General features: G+C 38.3%; 1 protein-coding gene across 7 annotated transcripts in view; it reads left to right on the forward strand.

Annotated features, from left to right (window-relative positions):
• Positions 1–22,793, forward strand: part of Nsmce2 (NSE2 (MMS21) homolog, SMC5-SMC6 complex SUMO ligase) — a 236,172-nt gene that overhangs the window by 3,771 nt on the left and 209,608 nt on the right. For all 7 annotated transcript variants that reach the window (XM_074069205.1, XM_020166394.2, XM_074069206.1 and 4 more), the window contains one exon: positions 5,374–5,541. In XM_074069205.1, coding sequence (XP_073925306.1) covers positions 5,385–5,541 — 157 coding nt within the window. In that variant the 5' untranslated portion in view covers positions 5,374–5,384. The remainder of the gene's footprint in view (positions 1–5,373; positions 5,542–22,793) is intronic.

The raw sequence follows: 22,793 nt of genomic DNA on the forward strand, positions 1-22,793 counted from the left end.
TTTGAACTAAGGGCTTTGTGCTTGCTGGACAGGCTTCTACCTTTTGAGTCCCACTCCTTTTTGCTGCAGTTATTTTTCAGAAAAAGTCTCACATTTATGCCCATGCTGGTTTTGAACCACATTCTCCTATTTAGGCTTCCTGTGTAGCTGGAATGACAGGCACATGTCATCGTGCCCAACCTCATGTCACTATTTAAATTTAAATTAATTAGAATGAAATAAAGTTTAAAACTCAATTCCTGAGTCACACTAAGTACATTTTAGGTAATCAATAGCCACATATATCTTGTGACTGCCATATTACCCATGCAGATTGTGGAAAAGCTGTATTAGACAACATTGCTCTGGATAATTTAGACTTTGGTTAGAATTGGGACTGACTAGGAAACTGAAGCACATCATATTGATCCCTGCAGAATTGTGCTTTTTGAGGAACAGTTTGTACTATAATAGATCTAAATGGCTTTGCACTGTTGAAGTTTCTTTCTTTCATGCATGGAGTCTGATGGTGAGAAGTTTTCCTCCAAGCAGATCCTAGGCTTTGTTGTATGTAGGACAACTCAGAGATACAGGGCACTAAGTAAGTTTATTAAGCAGGTCGGCAGCGACTCAGCGGGCTCGAGTGCAAAGGCTGAGCCCTGAGAACAAAGAGGGCCTTCCTTATATACCATTTAGAGCAGGTTACAGAAATGGGGGATATGGCTTGTCCCATACATGGTCACATATTATTTTATTGGCTATTTTAACTTCTGGGACTCGGTAACCCTTCTCTGGTCTCACCCCAGGTGCTACTTGACATTCCTCAAATCCATTTTTTTTTTTTTACACTCATTATCTGTCATTATTTCCCTCACTGTCTCTCAGTATCTCCCTTCCCCCTCCCTGCCTTCCTGTCACAGTTCCTGGCATCTAGTAATTCTCCATCATCAGTGTGTAGGGTCTCAAGCCATTGTGCTTGCCTTATGTCAAGCTATCACATGGGAAAGTGTGTTTTATGGACTAGGCCTGGAAACAGCTTGCCTTGAGTGCAGTCATAGGACACAACTAATTGCAAGGAGGGCTACAAAATGTGGTACATGATGAGCTGTGTGACCAGGTAAGAAGAAATGGGTTTGGTGGGCACCTAAGCTGGTAACTGTCACCATCTACTCCAAAGAGTAGTCTTAAGAAGTAGTCGTAGGATGTTTGCTATTGTATTTATTGTAAGGATAGCAGTGGCAATAGTTTTTCGCCATAACTCGTACTATCTCATGTGATCCATACTGCCTGGATTGCCATGGCAAGCTTTATGTTTCCTGTGTTCCTGGTGTATTTTTTTCTTTATGGGAAAAGTAACTTTTCACTTTTTTGTTTTCAGGAAACTCACAGCCAAATTTGTGTTGCAGCTCTTGCCCTGTGTGAAATTCTGAGGTTTGCAAGGCTGATTTCTCACTTTTTCATATACTTGGCTTTCCCTGTAATTTCTGGGTTTTGACCCTGATTGGCATAAATTTATATTTTTACATCTTACTGGATATGTTTGTGTTTGTATTGTATAGAATGACTCGCTTATTTGGTAATAAAATTAGGTTATACTTAATCCTTCTCTTTTACTAAAAATGTACATGTTTAAAAATCATCATTGGATTTTTCATTTATATTCATATGTTCTCTCTTTTGGAGTGAAATTTTTAAATCCCAGAAAATAACAATGAGAACCCTTGTTTCAACACCCAGATTTTAACACCTGTAACATTTTGCCTTGTTCACTTCAGGTCTTGATTTTTACCATCAAGTTTTAAAAATACATAAAACTCTAGTTCCATTTGGATGACCCTTAGACCCAACTGGAATGGTTCTTTATCCTGCACTTAAGACCCCCCTACTTTTCCTTCCAAAGAATGAAACGCATAACTTTTCTTTGCCTTTATCCCAGTGTGCTAGGTGTAGGCACCTGTCCCAGACTTTATTACCCTATGGTTTCTTCACAGTCTTAGGAATATTTTTTATGGTCCAGCTTAAGTGCCTTATTTCCATGAAGACTATGCTTTCCCTCAGCTATGTCTATAAGTATTTCCTTTTCTTGAACCTTACATTGTACTGGATTTGTAAAATCTCTTTCTTTTTTGAAATTCATAGCACTTGGTCTATTCTTCTTATATGACACTTGTTTTCTTCCAAGCTTGTATTGAGGGATTTTGTCAGTGAAGAAGAAGATTATCTCAGGCAAGGCCTTGGACATGAGAAATTGCTAATTAAAGCTATAAAAGAAAGTTCAGACAAAGGGCACCAAGTAAAGATAACTGCCTACTCCCACCTTCCTTTGTCTCCTGTAAGTAAACTTTCTAAAGCAGGTCTCCCCTGCTGCTCTTACCTAAACAACCCCAGGTCTCTAACCCACCACTAGCTCATCTATTAACCCTAACACATTCCTTGTAACCTGATGCCCTGCACTGCCCTTTAAGTATCTGGTGAATTCTTTGTTAGGGGCCCCAGAATTTCTGGGACCACCTGTGTAAAATAAAATCCGAGTTCTCTATTTCTCTGAGTGTTGCTTGGTTTTTCATCTGACGATATTTCCTCAACCTCAGAAGTGGGTTGTGTTTATTTAGAATGTCAAGTAGTTAAGGTTATATGGAATACATGTTTTGTCTTGTGGAAAGGTAGACTCTTTAATCTACCTGCATTATATTGTAAGAAGACTTTGGATACTCTGCTTATGATGCTGAATTTTATTATATAGGCAACAGGGAATTAAGACCAGCCCTTCTTTTTTTTGTCTTAATCTTGATTCTTGGCATTCCAGTGTGTCTCATCAACAAGTGCAAAGACTGTAAGGTAGAAGCTTGCCTGGATTTTTGCAAGACTAGCAATGGCCAGATAAGGTAGAGCAGTTTTCAAAGTATAATTCTTGGATCAGCAGCATTCTTATTACCTGGATACGTGTTGGAAGTGCAGATTCTTAGGTCTGGCTCAGATCTACTGAATGCAAAATTCTGGTGGGAGGAGGCCCAACAATCATTGTTTCAGCAGGCCTAACAGGTGATTTTGATATGCTAGCACTGCAGTATAGGTCCATCAGAATTAGAGTTATATGGAGGGCCTGCTAAAACACAGATGTTGGGGCCTGAGAATTTACGTTTCTAACAAATTCCAAGGTGATACTGATGCTGCTCCCCCAGAGACCATTTGGAGTACCACTGTTGTTGGGTGATGTAGAGCCCTTAAGCCTTTACTCTGAGTCAGGAAGTCAGGAGAGGTTTTTGAGCAGGGCATGACCTTAGGTACATTTCCAAAGTTTCACTGTGGCATTTTTATTGAGAATTGGGTGGAAGAAATGAGGTTGGGAGTGGGGAGACCAGATAGGAGGCTGTTGGAGGACTTTGGGCAAGAGATGATGGCATGAGTCAGGATGGTTAACAATAGAATTGGTGCACATGGTTAGAATCTGGAGATATTTTGACCACAGAGCTGACAAAACTTGTTATTAAGGATATAAAAGAAGGAGAGGGAGGTCAAGTACAAACCAAGGTTTCTGGGTCAAGAAATGAAAGGATAGAGTTGCTATTTAGAAAGATGAAACAGGCTTCAAAGGGAATAGGTTTGGGAAGAGCATAGGGAAAAGAGAAGGGAAGTATAGGGTATTTAGTGTTGGACATTTTAAGTTCTTGCTAATAAATGGTGTGAGCCTTGTTGGGAGCCCCGGGTGGGGTGGGAGAGGGTAGAGAAAAGAGGTGTTCAGAGTACTGGGCCTTGGATATATGGGTCTTAGGATTTGGGAGAGAGAGTGTACTGGTTTTAGGTGTAGGGAATGCACATATAGTACTTCACTCATTCCTTCTTTCACCAATCCTTTATTGAATAATACTGTATGCCATACATTGTTTTAGGTACTTGAAATACAGCAGTGAACAAAACAAAAAAAATCTTTGTGAGAAACTTGAGTTGAATTGGGGACTGGAGACAATATAATAAATAAAAAGAATGCTTTTCGGAGTACCTCCTCTGAAGAAATATAACAACAGAGGAAGGAGGGTATGGAATGCCTAGGGGATGGTGATTGGGAGGACTGGCTATTTTTATGGGGTTTCCAGGGAAAGTCTTACTGATGTAGTGACATTTGAAAGGAGACCTTAGGGAAATGAGAGAGAAGTATCCTGGCAGAGGGAACAGAGACTGCATAGCCCATATGCAGGGCTATACAGTGCAAGTACAGTACAGGACAGGGCTGTACTTGAGTTGGATCTAGATGGAGAAGAACTGAACCCTGGGGTTCTTTGCCATATGGAGCTCGGGGTGATGGAGAGGAAGCAGTAGAGAATGAGGAACAGCCAGCAAGAGAAGAAGGCCAGTCAGGGAGGCAGGTGCAGAAAGTGCACCAGGAAGGAGTGGCTAGCTGTGTGAAGTGCTGTTACCTGATTGGTCACAGGAGGCAAGGACTATTGTAGTGACCTTGATAAGAATGGTTGCAGTCAAATTGGAGGGGCAGAAAACTACCAGGAGTGGGTTCAGGAGAGGGTGGGAGGAGAGGATTTGAAGACAAATAGAGACAAGTTTATAGAAGAATTTTGCTGTGAGTGTGAGCACAGAAATGAGGCTGGGAACCAGAGGGGAAGGTGGGAGGAAGATGTTTTTATTTAAGATGGAAGAAGTAACAACATTTGTGTGCTGTAGAATTGATTCAGATTACTGAAGCATGAAAATAGGGAGAATTACTAGGGGATGTCTAATGTAGGGGAGGAGGAATTGGATCTGGTGGATAGGTGGGATGGCCTTGCGACTGATTGAACAAGAGGGAGGAAAGGCTTTAGACCACTTCTGTGGACTAAAGAGCTGGTGGTTGAAGGTACAGATGAGAGAGTGTTTAGCATGAAGGTCATAACTGAAACTGTTTTAATGATGGGCTATTGAATGATAAGTCTATACAGACATTCTTTCAGTGAATCTCACCAAGTTTATAAACCTTTCAGAACTCAGAAGCTATCAGAAACATATTTTTTTAGTTTTAGATTCCAAAATGCATGCATGTCAGATAGGTTAAAATTACAGATTTTCCTTTTTAAGCTTTTGTTATTTTCATTTTTTTAAGGAAAATGCTTCATGAGTAATCTACTTTTTCTAGCCCAATTATGTGCTGGGAATCTTTTGGAAGAGGATATTTCACTCTTTTTAAAAACAAGGATAATTACTGTCCCCGTACATTGATTGCCATCTGTGTTTGGTGACCCAGAGGATGGCATAATGCTCTGGTGTCCTCTCAAGGGATACTGAATGTAGATAATGTTACGACACATGGATATTGACTATAGTTATATCAATATTTACAGCTGTGCTGTTTTCCTATACAGTGATTATTCTGACATATAACTCTTGTTATTGTATTTGAACTTTTAGGTAATTTCAAGATGCCAGGGCGTTCCAGTTCAAATTCAGGTTCAACAGGTTTCATATCCTTCAGCGGTGTAGAGTCTGCTCTCTCCTCCTTAAAAAACTTCCAGTCCTGTATCAGCTCTGGAATGGACACAGCTTCTAGTGTTGCTTTGGATCTTGTGGAAACTCAGAGTAAGTAATACTTAAAATTCTGTGTGTGTGTGTACTTTGAGGCAGCACCTTGTGGTGACATTACTGTAGATCCCTTTTGAGTATTCTTGGAACAATCATTTACTCCCTCTGGGCATCTATTTTCTCATCTTGATCTACATATCACATAGCAGTGTCCCGAGGGTGACCTGAGATTGACTCATCCCTGTGTATTCATGTGGGTATGTTCTGCTAAGAACTGCACTAGAAATTTATGGGCAAAGACATTAAGGTTTCTGGCCTTAAGAAGCATGCAATCCTGAGTATGTGACATATGTAATTTGTAAGGTGTATGCATATGTAGAGATAGATAGACAAATAGATAGATATAGATGATACCAATATTTTTCAGTAGTTTTAACTATAGTTGTCTGTACCTGATTCCCCAACAAAGCTTCTGCCAGGGATACCAGCAAAGAAAGGCCTCTACAAAAATGAGAATTCAACTCTGGTGAACCTTACTTTCATGGTTTCAAGCAGATTTAGAAAGATGTTACTTGCTTTTTTTGGATGGAGTTGTTTTTATTTTATATCATATATGGATCCAAGGGAATAATATAAACAATGTTTTTATGTTATTTTTAATGGTGTTGCTTTTGAGCAATTTATGATATGCCTTGGTGTGATTTTTCTTGGCTTATCCTGCCTGCTGTCCTTTGAGTTTTATGTACTTGTATTTTTTATCAAATTTGGAAAATTTTCTGTTATTTCTTCAAATATTTTTCCTGTCTCTCCACTTGTTCCTTCTTGAATTCCAATTTCATATATATTAGATTCTGCTTGATATTGTCCAATAAATCACTGGGGCTCCGTTTATTTATCTTTTCAGTCTTTTTACTCTGTGGCTTCAATTTGAATAGTTTCTATTGCTGTGTCTTTAAGTTAATTTGTCTGCTGCAATATCTAATCTGCTGTGAATTCTATCCAGTGAATTTAGAACTTCTGGTACTGTATTTTTTTTCAGTTGTTGCAGATATGACAGAATTAATCAGAATTAAGTGGAATTTTTTGGTTTCTGTTTTCCATTTCTCTCTTCATCACATTCATGCTTTCCTGTCCATTCTTGAATATATGAAACATGTTTATAATAGCTGTTTTTAATATAGTCTGCTAATTCTGTCATTACTTTTTCAGGAGACATTATGTTGTGATCTCTTGTGTGTATTGTGATGTTGGGTGTTTAGCTTTTGTTACTTAACTTTAAGGAGTGTTGGAAGTTTATTTTTGTGGGAAGCTAGGTACTTTGTGGATCTTTTCCAGGATTGTTGTTAAGTTTTGTTAGGGTGGGTTAGGGTAACCTTGACAAGGCTAAGGTATCTGTGTTACAAAGCATGTTCATTGCTCTGAGGGGCAGTTGACATAGTTCTACTGTGTCTGAATGGAATTTGAACGTTTCCCAGTCTTGTGGGAATTCTGGGAATTTTTCACTTTCTAGCTCCCAGCAGTAGTTCCTCAGTGTCTTAGGATTCACCATCAGACTCAGAGGATCCCTGAGCAGATTCCCAGACTGTGTATCTGCATTGCTCCTTCTTCCCATGGCTCTACCTTGCTGCCTCAGCCTCCCCAAACACTAGTCTCTGCCCCTCCATCCTTCTAGATTGCTGTGCTTAGCATGGATTTCTCTTCCTTGCAGGGAGGGGCAATTGAAGGATTCACCAGTTGTTTCCCTGTTTGCAATAATTACAGACAATTCTGGTGTGCCCGAACTGTCCCTTTGTCTGAAAGCAGGGGTGTCTGTATTTTGTCCAGCTTTGTAGTCACTCATGGTAGGAACACTGTGTCCATACCAGTGACTCAATCATGGCTAACTGCAGGAGTCACCCATAGTCTTTTTATGGGTGGCCTCTAAATGTTCTAACCCTGCCTTGTGTGATTTGGAGCATATTTTTGGTGGTGATAGAGATTTGACTTTGGTAGGTAGGCCTGGGTAAAAGTCATAATAAAATCTGAAACCATAAGAGAGAAGAGCCAGAACATTTGCCCCCTACCCCCTGGATTCCTGCTGAAGACTCCTGAATGTTTTAGCTACAGAGCTCTTTATTTGGTTTGGTTTGTTTTATGCCGATGAGCAGGAGTAAGTATTTTTGGTATGAAATGTATACTTCATGTAATTTTAAAAGGAATGTAAACATTTTTTGAAAGGTTTATGCTCGAAAACAGGAATTGGCAAAGTTATTCTACGAAGGGCCAGCTAGCAAATACTTTCAAATATTTGTGGGTCATTTGGTCTCATAACTCTGGCAACTGTGTTGTTGCAGTTTAAAAGCCACCATGGACAGTGCATAAGTGAATGGGAATGGCTGCAGTCCACTACAACTTTATTTACAGAAACAGGCAGTGGGCCGATTTGGCTCACACTTTGCCAACCCAGGTTTAGAGAAATACTCATTAAACACTTATTTAAAAATTCATTTTAATTATTTGGGTTAATTTTGCAGCAAATGCTTGATTTTGCATTTACAAAAAAAAGCTAATTTAAGACAAAATTCGAGTAAGATAGATGGGAAAAATGTGCTTTTTTGACAGATGCAGAGTTACCAGGAGCCTGGGATAAAAATATACATATACATGTACATATTTTAATTAATACCAGGAGTTAGACTGACAGGGAAGTCAACAAATATTCACCCAGTAACTATTCTGTCAGGTTTTAAAGAGGACACAAACAAGTAGTTCTGCCTTCACAGTGCTTACCACCTTAATGGGAAAACAGACACATTAAAATGCCAGATCAATTGAAGTGTCGGAAACATGTTACAAGGCTGCGAGTCATTAGTATGACCACTGATCTCATCACAAAAAACATAAGCTCTCAAATTTACAAGGATTAACACAAAATTTTCAAATTTTTAAAGTTTTTTATTTAGAGCTCTCATTTCATCATTAGCAGCAAATCATAGTTATAGCCCTTTAAATTCAGAGTTTGTTCATTTTCAACAGATAGCTTCTTTTAGTAAGTCTAGTTTGCCTGTTACTCATTCTTACCATTCAGAGGGTGTTCCATGAATAAGCTGCTAGTGTGACTGGAACTCCAACAGTTTAAGACTTTTTTCTGAGACAACTGCATTGTTTGGTATGTAATAGAAGTGTTTATATATCACAGTGTTGAAAAATATTTACTTAATGATTAATCTTAATGAATTTAATAAATTGTGTGTTTTGAAAGCACATTCTTAAGTAAAACTGGCTTTTTATATGTATGTATATATGTATTTTACTACGAGTGTATGGTTGGGAAAGATGCAGTGACTTACCACACTAGTGTAGTTAGTGCCATGGCTGTAGTCTATTGGAGGGCATCAGCAGCTTTTTTCCACAATTGTCCAACATGGTAAAGATAAAGCAGAGCTAATGATATCTTAAAATTATTATGAAAATAGTTTTGACCTATAGACCCCCCTGAAAGGGTCTCAGGGACCACATTCTGGGGACTGCTGTATTGTGAAACTGAGTTTGAATGCCGATGAGCAGGAGGCAGAGGCGTGCAGCATTCTCTGCAGGGAGAAGGAGGGAAAGCCCATGCAGTCCCACTGAGCCGTCCAACAAGAGCTTGATAGGAGAGCAAGGTCTTAAAAATTCATGAACCTTAGAGCTAATGGCATCCAATATTCTGAAACAGTTTGTCAATTAAAACTTATCTACAAACTCAAGAAGATTTCATTAAGTTTCTAAATAACTTGCTGGTATATTTTTCCTCTTCACAAGAATTTCAAAGTATATACAGTAATTGCCAATAAATCACATCTTAGCTAATTGTAAATTAAATGAGTTTCTCATGGCCCAAATTATATAAAAACAAAACTATAAAATCTCTCAAAACTTTTCTCTCTTGATGTCACTGGGAAAACCTCAAATTTTATGGCAAAAGTATTCATTTGGTTCAGTGTTTTTCAGTGTGTTTGTTTTAATGAACATATAAAAACCACACATATTTATAGTGTGCTGTGTGATGCATTGATAGCATACATTGTGTTCGAATTAGGGTAATTCTATAAATGCCTGTGTTTAGACATTTATCATTTCTTGTGATGAAAACACTTAAAATTCTTTCTTCTATTTAAACAATACATAGTACATTATTTTCAACCCCGTCTGTGCAGTAAAACCTCAGAACTTATTTTCCCTAAATATGACTTGATGGTAATTGCTACACTACTCTCAACTTCAATAAAAATTAACTTTTTTAGATTCTACAGATGAGTAAGATCATTGCTACTTGTCTTTCTGGGCCTGGTTATTTCATTGCATTTAACATTATGTACTCCGGTTCCATCCAGGTTATTGTAAATGACAGTATTTCATCCTCTTTTTTGCAGATTCTGCTTTTGGATATTTCATCCTTTTTAATGCCTGGATAGTATTCCATTGTATGTGTACTGCATATGCTGCCTCCTCTTTATCTATTGAAGGACACTTTGGTTGATTCTGTTGTTTTTTCTTCCTAGGACTGTGGAGCTCCGAGCAGAAAGACTGGAGTTATTATTCTCAGGCAGGATGTTTGTTGGACTTTGTGCAAGTATAGTGTTAATAATGGTGGTCATGATGGTAGAAATATAAGCTGAATTTGTTACTTGCTTTCAGTGTACTAGGTATAATGATATTTTGACATGTGATACCTTATGTGATCCTAAGTAATCCTATGAAGTAGGAATCAAGTGCTGGAAAGAGGTCCGGCAGGGATCTTGCCTATTTTACACTTCCAACAGCAAATTCAAACAAAGACCCAGGGCTCGCACATAGCACCAGAGGCGACAGAACAGCCCTGCTCAGATGTGCAGGGCCAGGGTCAGCCTCCTGTGAATCTGCCTTACCCTGGTAGTCAGAGCTGCAGCTGAGCTAAGTCAGGACTGTGTCTCCATCTAGCTCAAGCAGGTGTCCTAATAAAAAACCTGTGCCTGTGTTTCTCTGGGTCCACACTCCTTTCTACTATTTTCTCGACCTGAGAACCAGCTTAAGTAACAAACAGCCTATCATCTTTTGCCTTATTCTGCCAGCCAAGTTCTCAAGAACTTGCCTTGGACACTCAAGTTCTGAAGCCACAGATTGTGCTTCATTGGCTTTAATGTCTTCTGTTCTTAAAGATGGAGTTGAATCTGGTCAGGGAGGGAAGCAGCTGGGACTTTTTTGGGCTGTTATACGGACCCTAGACTGTCTACTTCCCAGGCTTCTTAGAATGGCAAGAAAATAAACTTTTGCCGGGTTTCCTCTTCCATGCAGCCAGTTGTAGTCCTGACTGATAAAAATGCTACAGCCAACTGATAGACTACATATGTATATATATATATATATATATATATATACACATATCGGTCTGTTCCTTCATTATAAAAAATTTGTATCCTGGCTAAAATTCTTCACCTTTAAAGATCTGCTTCCTTTTATTCTCAGTTTAGTCCCCACCTGGCCAAGAAACAAAGTTTATACTTCATGACACTTACCTCAGAGTTAAAGATGAGTAAAGAATGCCAGTTAGAGGATAAAATTGGGTGTTTATTGTCCTCATGAAAGATTAATTTTACTTATTTATTTGTGGTACTGGGGCTTGAACTCAAGGCCTCATGCTTGCTAGGCAGGCACTGTCCACTTGAGCCATCCGCCACCCTATGACTGACTGACTTACATTTGCAGGCGTTAAGCATTTACATGAGAGTACAGCGCTAAGTCTGGGTACTTCAGTGGTAATATTCTGGTTTCACTCCTGAATAAGGTAATTTTAATTTCTAAAACTTTGCTAAATAAGAAAAACCTGAAAATTATAATTACCCATAACCCTGTCACCAATCACCTTATTTTAGAAAATAAGTAGCCATTTCATGCTCACATTAAAAATTCCTTAAAAATTACCGAATGATTTAATTGCTATACCAGCAGAACTGACTTGATATTTTCAAGGCTTACTTTCTTAGGAAGACTCATGTTCTGAATCTTCACTATGTTGTGATACATTTCTCTATCAGAAAACTGTTTTTATTAGGACTCTAGTTAAATGAAAAGAGGCTTCTTTTGTCCTTGATCCTATACTTTACTCCATAATTCTGTTATTCAAATGGAAGTAGTAATTAGAAGTAGGTGATTTTAATGGTGTTGGCCGTAGTGAAAGTAAAATAATAACAAACATAAGAAGTCAATGTTTGGTTTTTTTTTAATGTGGCTTTTGCAACTGGAGCCAATTAGTGAAGCAAAATGTTATTAAAACTTAAATGAAAACTACTGAAAATATATACTTATGCTATCTGTAGAACTAAAAATATAAATAAAGATAGTTCCTGTATCAGGATGTGGGGGAAAGGGAGCCCTTGTACTGCACCTTTGGTGCGAATGTACGATAGTTATAGCTATTACATAAATAGTGTGAAGGTTCTTTAAAAAATTAAAAATAAAACTACCATATGGCCCAATAATCCTTCTACTGGGTATATTTCCCAAAGTAAATGTAATTAGTATGTCAAAGAGATACCTGAATTTCCCACGTTCATTGCAGCATTGTTCATGATGGCTAGGATCTAGAGTCAACAAGTGTCAACAATGGATGCATGGATGAAGAAAATGTGATATATATATATATATATATATATATATATATGTGTGTGTGTGTGTGTGTATCTGATATATATTACATATCATATGTACCACACACACTCACACACTATGCACACAATTTAATATATTCAGCCTTAAGAAAAAGGAAATCCAGCTGGGCACGGGGCCCACACTTATCATCCTAACACTCATGAGGCAGAGACTAAAGCATTGAGAGTTTGAGACCAGCTTGGGCTATATAATGGACCTTGTCCTTAAAAAAAAAGGAAACTCAGTCATATGAAACAAGGTGGATGAACCTGGAGAACATTATCCTAAGTGAAATAAGCCTGGCACAGAAGCTGACTTTTGTATGGAATCTAAACCAAACTCAGGCTGACAGAGTGGCTCAAGTGGTACAATGCCTGGTTAGCAAGCAGGAAGCCCTGAGTTCAAACCCCAGTACTGCAAAAAATAAATAAAAATAAATAAATAAAAATCCAAGCCCAGAAGCAGAAAGGAGAAGATGGGGCATGGGGGAATTATGAGTTGTTGGTCAAAGAATTCAAAATTTCCTTTGTGGGCCAGGAAATAAGTTCAAGAGTGCTATTGTATAGTATGGTGAGTATAGTTAGAACAATGTATTATATACTTAAAATTGCTAAAAGAATAGATTTTAAGGGTTCTCACCACAAATAACTGATAAGTATTTGAGGTAATGGATATATTAGTTAGCTTGATTTAGCCATTTCGCAATGTATGCCTATTTGAAAACATCATGTTGTACAGCATAAATGTATATTTTGTCAATTTAGAAAAATATTCCTAATTAGTAATAAAAAATAAGAGGTAAAAAAGTACCTTCAGACGGCTAAAACTTTAGCTGTAGGAAAACTCAGTTCTTATTTGGTGACATCCTCATGTTTCCTAGGACTGTGTTTATTCCTTCACATTGGGGCATCTTTGTGGACTCTGGTTAATTGGGTAAAAGGTCCTTCTGATGAGGAATTAATTTTTGTAGGCTATTGAAATGTGTTAATAAAAAGAATCAAAGAGAAAAATTTCACAGTGATTTGGACTAGGAGCACAGTAAAGTGTAAACCAGCCTGGCATGGTGGTGGTGTATGCCTGTAACCCCAGTGTTAGTGGCTAAGGCAGGAGGTTCACAAGTTCAAGACCAGCCTAGGCTGCATAGTGAGATACTGTCTCAAAACACAAAAGAAGACATTTTTTAATCCTGCAAAAAAATTGGCCAGAATAAAATTCATATCCCACATCATTCTCTCCTTTCTTATCAGCATCTCATCACATTCATATTAATTATCTGTGAATATCTTGATGCTGGAAGGAACCTTACTGGTTTGGTTCTGTGATGCTTTTGTTCTGTAGTTTTTACTTCAGGGAATGGAACTTTTCAGCATGAGGGCAGTTCTCAGACTTGGATTGGACAGAGCAGAGTAGAGAGCTAGTGGCAGGGTGGTATGGTAGTTCTGTGAGTTTGACAGGATTCTCCTCCCTTTGGTTAGGAATCAAAACAAAGAAATTCCTTATTAAGTCTGATGAAATTTAGAATCATTTCGGATTGTGCTCCTAAAAATTTACCTATAAACACACGACCTGAAAATCTGAACAAGTATTTTGCCTGTGCTAGGTGTGATGGCATATGCCTACAATCCCAACACTTAGAAGACAGGCAGGATTCTGAGTTCTGGGGCAGCCGGGTCTACATATTGATACCTTGTTTCAAAAAAAAAAAGTATTTTTATTTTGCCTGGAATTTAAAATTGCAACTTGTTCCTTATCCTACTCTTCTGAGAATCTCTAACTTGCTTTCATGCCTTATCTTTAGAGCTTCTTGCTCTATCTCATCTGCTGACATACTGTATCATTTGTTTATTCCTTTTGTGAATATTGTCTGTTTCTATCCTGAATGTAAGCTCCATGACAGCAGTAGTTTTTGTCAGGTGCCCATACCACCTATTGCTGTCTTAATGTACCTGATAAAGACTCAATAAATGGATTTATATGTTTAAAACCTAAAAGAAAAATTAGTATAAAAATTTCCTCTAATTAGCTGTCTAACTCACTCATTCATATATACGTATATCCTGATCCATGAATCATTTATATAATCCATCCTTCTGTGTACTCTATTAATATCCATATCCATACACACATATGTGTGTATATATATGTACATGTATACATGTATATACATGGACGTGTATATAGCAGTGGGCTATTTTGCCCTCTAGGGCTTCATTGGCAATGTTTGGAGACATTTCTGGTTTTGTCACAACTTGGGGGTGCGGAGTGTGTGTGCTACTGCCCTCTGCTGGCCTCTTGATACTCAGCTGCTGCTAACCGTCCCAAGTGCAAAGATAGTCCCTGGGCAATGAAGCACTATGCAGCCTCAAGTGGTAAAAGTACTGAAGTTGAGGTACACACATGTACACATCTGTAGACATAGGCACACATGTTATTAATGTCAGCAAAAATGTTCTCCACTTGGAATTTTTGAAAGTAGAAAGCATAGGCAATACTAAGGGTTCATTAGGTAAATAATACTTGAACTTTTATGATTCTGCTTGCTGGCAATTAAGGCAGCGTTGTTCCCCATGTATTTTACATTTCTTTGCATGTTTTATTTCCTTAGCTGGACTGTTAAGTCCTTGCGGGTAGGAGTCATTGTTTAGTCCTCTTCTTGTCCCTACTCTCAGAGCCTGCACTGGACTTCGTATGGTTTTGGTTCTCTGTAATGCTTATGGAGTGAATCAGTCAATCAAGCAGTTAAGGAATTTGAGTGTTGGAGTGTGGAAGACCCAGTAGGAATATTGACCTCACCCATGGAGATGGGCAAATGTCACAAATCAGCCCCTCCCCGACAACTGGAGAGCTGTTTTTTGAGCAGTTATCACCATACCACAGGCATGTCTCACAGTGAAGTAAATTTGCACTTGCTAGCTATGCTTGGTAAAAGGCCCTGCCGATTATAAAGCCTTTGTTCAGGAGGAGCCTCAGTGTCACCTTATTCCTCTATTGGTGAGATTCCATTTATGTCTCAGAGAAATCTGTGTGAGGCATTAGCATTAAATGTATCACTGCTATCAGGATCTTGTCTAGTCTTGACCTGGACGCACTTCCTGATGCAACCATTTACAAAGGTATCAAAGGAAGTGGAGCAAAGAGAGCTGTCATAGCCTTATGATAGGCCCATCCTGTCAAGGAAGGTACGTATGGTGAAAAATCACTGAAAGAGATCAATGGAAATGACTCTCATTGAGTTGAAGTAACTTAACCTTAGGGCACATACATAGGGGAGTTTGGATATGAAACCAATCACCTGACTCCAACTCTATGATCTTTCCTCCTCCTAATAGCTATAGGTGGGTAGCGGTAATCCTGAACAGCTGTGTTAGTCAGTGTTCTGTCACTATGACAGAACACCTAAGATAATTAACTTACAAAGTGAAAAAGTTTACTTTGGGTCACAGTTTTGGAGCTTCCAGTTCATGATTGATTTGGCCCTATTGCTGTTGTGATGAGACAGCACCTCATGGTGGGAACACCCAACAGAGCAAATCCATTTACCTCATGGCTCAGAAGCAAAAGACAGAAAGAGGAAGGGACCAGGGTCCTATTATCCCTTATCCCTTTTGAGGACAAGCTGCTTAATGACCTAAGGGTTCCATATCTCTGGATAATACCACCCAGGTTGGGGGGGGGGGCTTTAACATATGGGCCTTTGGGAGACAGTCAACATCCAAACTAGAGTGACAGCTGTTAGTGATATGCCAAGCATTGTTTGGTATGTTTTTTCTAGTTCTTACTGCAATTTACATCAAATCTGTGTTATTACTTCTAGCTTATGAACAAGAAAAACTTAAACTTAGAAACTTGGTTTTTCTGACCAAGATCACAGAGCTGCATGGCATGCAGTCCTGTTCATTGCACCACACAGAGCCTTCTGTCAGGAAAATTACTGTTGAAAATTGCCAATCAAACATTTTCTCTTGTGTTTAAAAATGACTTTTATTATTTATATTTTCACCTGACTCATCTTTCTGTGACATATTTTTATTAACTCACTTGTGTATAGAGAGAAAGGTGGTTGTTCTTAGAATTAACTAGTTGCACTCTCTCTCTTTATCTAAGCTTATGTATTAAATAATATGAAATATGTATTAGATTAGATGAAATAGAAACCAATCAATATAGCAAGTTTTTGAAATTCCTTAACATACTTATGCTGTCAGTAGTAATGTCTGGATTTGCAAGGCTACCTTTTCAGAATTGATTTATTTTCTTCTTTGCAATTTGAGCCCAGAGTAAGGAATGATGTTTAATTTACTTCTGTGGACCAGTGGCCATACCGGAGGTGCATTTGTTGATTCACTTTTACAATTATAGGCATAGAATTCTTTAGGAATAAATAAACTTTTTTAAAGTTCAGAGATTTTTTTTCCCCTAATGAAAGGTATAATATCAAGCTGAATTTAAGGCCCTGCGAACATCTGAATACAGCATGGGACTTCGATTACTGAACGTTCATTGTTTTAAATTGATATTTAAGGAAACTAGCTTCTAAGACTTGAGTGGAAAATAAACAGTTTAGCAGGACTTCATCAGACCTGTTTTTTTCTTGATTACTTATAACAGTTGTAAACAGCAGTTGTATATAATTGCAGTGTGTCTATTATTAGGGTTGACCCTTAATTTAAAAAATGACCAATGTTTGTCCTCCTTGGCTTTTCACGTGTTCCTGTATGCCATATCCTGACATCCTGATACCAGTTAATGTTTTTTCTTTGTTCCATGGGCCTTTTTGAATTCAAATTTTTATTTGTTTGATTGGTTTTTGATTAATATGGCTAGTCTTTCCCTTTTACTGGGTCTCTTGACAACAAAGACCTCAAGTGCTTATTGGGCATCTTCAGAGTCTGGGACTTATTTGAGGCTTATCAGGTGTTGAACCATATATAAGTGTCATTGTAAATGTTTTTTAAGACTGTTCCATTTGAGGAAAAATAAGTTGCTATCCTAAATTAGAAAGCCAGCCTTTTTGTTAATTTATGATCCTTAATTTTAAAGACTGTACTTTATTTTTGTATAAGAAATGTCTAAGGCAGAGGTTCTCAAACATGTGATTCAGGTGCGTCTGAATCACTTAGAGGGCAGAGGTTCTCAAACAAGTGATTCAGGTGCGTCTGAATCACTTAGAGGGCTCACTGGACCCTACCAGCAGTTTCAGTAGGGTGGGAAGAGCCCAAGTTGTATCTGATAGATTTCCCTGGTAACGCTGATGCTGATTCCACTAGATGGCATCACAACACTACATAGAAGGTCAGCTTGGCCTTACTGACCTAGGTTTCTTGATTGCAGAGTTTAGGGTTATGTTAGAGATATACCATCATTAAATTACTGAAGTTTAGCATTTTGGAGCCAGAATTATTCCATATACATAAAAATAAAAATGCTTTTGATTACAGTCTTTCAAGATCAGCTCATCCAGAAACTATGCTTCTCATCTGCGCTGGCTTCATTTTCATTTATTCAAGTTATTTCATTTCATTTACCAGCAATTGATACAGAACCTGTTACAAAACAGAAATATACATTGTAAAAATCTGGCATGAAACATAAATACAAACAGTATTTAGGCTAAGTTACTGAGTCTTGGTTTTGCTGTTGATTACATTGAAAAACCACTTTTAAAAGACTTAGGCACATCGTTCACATAACTATCCTGTAATTTTGTCCTCTTAGGGGGCCAGTTGTGTTTGGGACAGTTTTAAAATGTTAAAAAGAGTGAAACATGCTTTCCTTTGCTATTGCCTTCCTTAGCCAGAAAGTTGAGCAGTTCCCTTTTCAAGAGCTATTGAGGAGTGTTGGCGGCTGTTTGCCTCCCATCCTGTTACCTTGGAGCTTCACTCCATAAACTTCCAACCATCCCAACACCTCCAGGTTTTCTTTCTTCCACCGACTGTAAAAACCTGAAAGTTGGCATTGTTTCTCCACATGATGGCATCTGTAGAAATAATTGCTGTGTTCTCCTGTTTGTTGAGCTGTCCCATTCACACTAGGATGTCACTTTTTGAAATAGCAAAATGAGTCACTTTTTGGTTTTTAAAGCAGAGTATGTATAGTACCTGAATACCATTTGGGTTTTTCTACTCTTGAGAATAATCATTGTGTCGGTTTGTCTTTGGAACTGAGGCTTGGCTTAGGTTTCAGTGAACTAACAGTATGAAATTAACCACTGCTGAAAAACTGAATTGGAGTCACTCAATCAATTAAAAAAAATGGACCAGCACTGCATCATATGCCTTTGTTCACCAGCAAGAATGGAGACTAGCTTGAGGCCAAGCAACGATGACAGCTCATGGCAGAAGTAGAACAGATTTTAGCATCGTTTTTGAAACATCAGATTCCTTTCTTAATGACATAAAATTTTCTGTCTTGTGGTAAGCAGAAAGAAGCTTTTATTAGGCTGTTAATTAGCATCGTTGAAACCAATTTGATTATTCCAGAAATTATTTTATTACCCAAACCTATTCTTTCTCTTTTTCTGTACTTTAGAAATGAAATTATATATTTTTGTTTTATATATGAGGAAAGCATTATTTAGATGTAGAAGTGCAATTTAATAAAAATATAGTGTTGGCCACATGTGTCCTTATTGCAAAAGGTAAGAAGAAAGGAGAAACTAATTTGAGTAATGTTTTATTTAACTCAGTGATCTAAAATACTATTTCAGCATGTACTCAGTGTGAAAGTTACTGATGAGTTATTCTGACATTTTTTGGAGGGTGGGTGCTGGAATCACAGACTTACAGTGCACTTGAATCTGGACTAGCTCCATTTCCTGTGCTTCATAGTCACATGTGCAAGTGGCTACTGTATGCGAGAACAGCAGGCACATAGGTTATTCCACATTTTTGTAACTCAGAGGAAGGGAGGGAATTGTAGGGATAGCCAAATCAATTAGTCTTGCAGTGTTTTAGCAGTTTTGGTGACTTTTCAAATCAACCAGCTGGTTAAATGAAATATTATGTATGGATTTCTTTTGTTCTTGTCACCCTCTACCGCTGGTGTGTTGGTATTTTAGGTTTTTTCCAAAATTGGTTTGCTAGCTTAAAATGAAAAATGTTGTATTTCTGAGGATTCTACTAATGTTTGCTTCTGTAGTAAATGCCACGTGTTAATTTGGGTGCACATCGACAGTACTTTCCTATTTGGTAGTTGATGTGGTAAATTAGTTTCTTATGGTATTGGGCAAGCAGGAGAGGTTAAGCCTCTTAACCAGCAGCCAGCAAACTCTGGTTGCTGTAAACAATTAAGCCTGTCAGCAATTGACCTTGGAAATGCTAATTTGCTTGTCCCTGGGTGCTGCCTCAGGCACTGGCTTTCTCTCAGTGGGTGGGAGTTAAGAACCTAGTTTGGAGAAGAACTAGAGGGACTGGGGCAAGCTCCAAACAGATGTGCTTCTTGCTTCATTTTCGCATGTGACCTAGTCGCGAGAGGCATAGTGCTTGCGTGAGTTCATTTGAAGGCTCTGTGGATCCAGAGACTGAAGTTGAGAGCAGCTTCCTTTACCTTTGGATCTGAACTTGATCTCCATTATGGCATGCTCATCTGCCATAGTGAGGGTTGGCTTAAAAACCATACACAGACATTTTCATCACTATGTCTTAGTGTTTCCTCAACATCTTGAAAAAGGGGTCGGAAGCAATTTTTTATTAATACCTTGGCCTTTGATTTTATTACAACTTACTGTAGTGTCTGATCCAGAATAAGGTAACTGAATAAACTGAACAAGTGAGGAGAAGCTATATACACTGTGAGAAGTTATGGGCAGTCCCTGTAGATGAAGAGAGGAATAAAGAATATTTGTAAAATTCTGATTGCAGTTCTGTAAACTGGTGGTGGCAGTAGTAGTGGCTGTTACTCGAAGACAGAGATTGAGCTTTTCTGTTCAGGCTGTGCTTAGACGAGGGATTTTCTCTTCTCACCATACAATATTGATTCAAGACATTATATGAATTTGTTTGGCTCTCTTTCATTTCTGTTAGGAAGTTGTCAACACTATGTTGATGATGACCAGTTATTTGTCGGCCTATGCCCACAAAAGACTAAGAATTTGGTTAGTATGTATGTATGCCTGCAAAGGCAAGGAGAACACATGGCAGTAAACGATGTGTCCAAACAAGAATCAGTGAGCGACTTTTTCCCTTAGGGCCTAGCAACCTGATTCACATATCCTCTGTGAACTCTTACTTAGTAGGCAACCTGTGTGCCTGGTGTATCCTGAATGTCATATGCAGTCATTCATTTGATTCTTAGAGCAATGCTAAGGAGTAACACCACTGTTGCCATTTTGCATGTAATTAAGCTGAACTTGAGGGCTGTATGCTGTATCTCTGCAGGCGGTGTTTCTTTTAACAACAATAATCTTTTACTGATTGTAAATATGTATTTTAACTGTTTACCCAACCATCAACCTTTATGTGAGTGACTTTCCCATTCTCAACTGCAGTAAAGCTCTAAGGTAAGCCCTCTTCCCAGTACTGACAGCAACACCTCTGCTCGTTTCAGAACCCTGCCACCATTACACCTGACGCTGAGGGCACCTCACTAAAACACTTGCAAGTCCAATCTATGCTTATTTTCATGATGGACCTCTATAGTTCCCTGCTAAGCTTTTAAAAAAGCATTTTCTGGGACCTTATTTATAAATCTTAATCACCATGAATTGTCTCCATAGATCATCTTTGTTTGATCATTTCTCTGCCTATGAGCAAAGTATCTGGCATTTACTCTCCAAAAAAAGGGTAGCTATTCTGCTCAGATTTTAAACTGTTGAGACTATTTTACAAGAATGTTCATGATGTCACTAGTTCTGTCTCTTTTTGTACTGTATATACCCCTGTCATCAAGACACAGTCTAAGTGCCACCAGTGTGTGCTCTGTAAACCTCTTGCCTTTGTTCACATGACTTCCTCTTCTGGAATTCCCTCTCCCTGTGAGTGCTCATAGGGCACCTATCCATCTTTCACAGCCAAGCTTCAGTACCATCTTTCTTCTGCAGACACTCACCCAGCCCCAACCCATCTCTTCTTTGCCTCCTCTGTGTTTGCTGTGCATTCATCCATCAAAACAATGGAGTACTTTACACTGAGTCACACCATTAGACACAGGGGTGTGAAAAGGCCAGTTGGTAATGTCCTGTTTCCCAGCCAAATTTGGCTTTGTGTTCCATACAGCCTCTGTTGTACTACTCAGCCCTACCATTTTTCACTCTAAGATAAGTCCATAAACAATACATAAGCAAAGATGTGATTTGATCAGTAGTGGGTGGTGTCTTACTGTCTCTAGTCTAGACAAAAGCCATTCATAGGGGTTCGGTGTGGTGTTGCATGCCAGTGGGAGGTGGTGATGGGAGGATCATGGTTCAAAGCCAGCCCAGGACAAAAAAAAAGTTAGCAAGGCCCTATCTCAAAAAACAAGCCAGGCATGGTAGCAGACACCTGGAATCCCAGCTACATAGAAGGCGTAGGTAGGAGGATCATGGTTTGAGGCTGGCTCTGGCTAAAAGTGAAACCCTATCTGAAAAAAATAACTAAAGCATAAAGGGCTGAGGGTTTGTTTGGCTCAAGCAGTAGAGTGCTTGCCTAGCAGTTCAGAGGCCCTGAGTTCAAACTACAGTCCTACTAAACAACCAAACAAAAAAAGTCATTTATGGTAGTTTCTTTTCGTATCTGTAAGACTAAGAATAGGTTAAAATTTTACAGAATTAAAATATAAAGATATTTGAAAAGGGATTATGAAGAAGATAGCAAAAATGATTCTTGCGTGTATATACGCATATATAAACATTTTACTAGCTAATTCATTGAATTTCTGGTAGAAAATAATTTTTTAAAAGGGTGTGTTATGAGCCTTGACAGCTTCCATGCCATGAAAAATCTTGTTTTCTTTTCATGTTTCATTGTGTAAAGGAGTTTCGCCGTGGTATTTCACATATGCATGTATTGTAGATCAGATTAACTCCCTCTATTGGTCTTTCCCCTACCCCTCCAAACCCTTATAAAAAAATGTTACTTGTAAAGTTTATTAGAGTTAGGTGTGTCTACACTGAAATTCATATATTTTAATTTCCTCCTTTCTAAAAGTCCTTTGCATTTTCTGAAGTAGTTTCACAATATTTCCTAGTATCTTGGTCAGTGATAATGTATCTGATGAACAGTGTGTTAAAAATAGATGTGAAGATCTCCAGGAATTTAAAGATCTTATTACAGATATTTTCCTATAACAATCTTATGACTATGAAGTAGACATTTGACAGATGAGAAAGTTGAAGCCACAGGGTTATGTGACTTGCCTTAATTCCTTTGAGAGTTTGTGGCCTGGGGTACATAGTAGGTTTGGGGCCAGATAGGGAAACCCTGTCTCAGACAGAAACAAAGAGAAATGGCACAGTTTAGTTTCACAGGGATGGTACTCAAATCCAGAATAGTTTATGAGATTCTAAACTGAAATTGTGCATGCATACACATACATATATTAATACTCATTTCTGTATGTCAAGGTGTCCTCACTACTTTTATATTATAACTATGAAGTTTGGTACACTAAACAATAAAGCATCCCTCAATATGGGATACTGTTTTGCTATAATGAAATTTATTTTAATGGAGAATTAATTTAGTATATAA

Source organism: Castor canadensis, chromosome 3 (genome assembly GCF_047511655.1).
Source record: "Castor canadensis chromosome 3, mCasCan1.hap1v2, whole genome shotgun sequence".
Taxonomy (NCBI): Eukaryota; Metazoa; Chordata; class Mammalia; order Rodentia; family Castoridae; genus Castor; species Castor canadensis.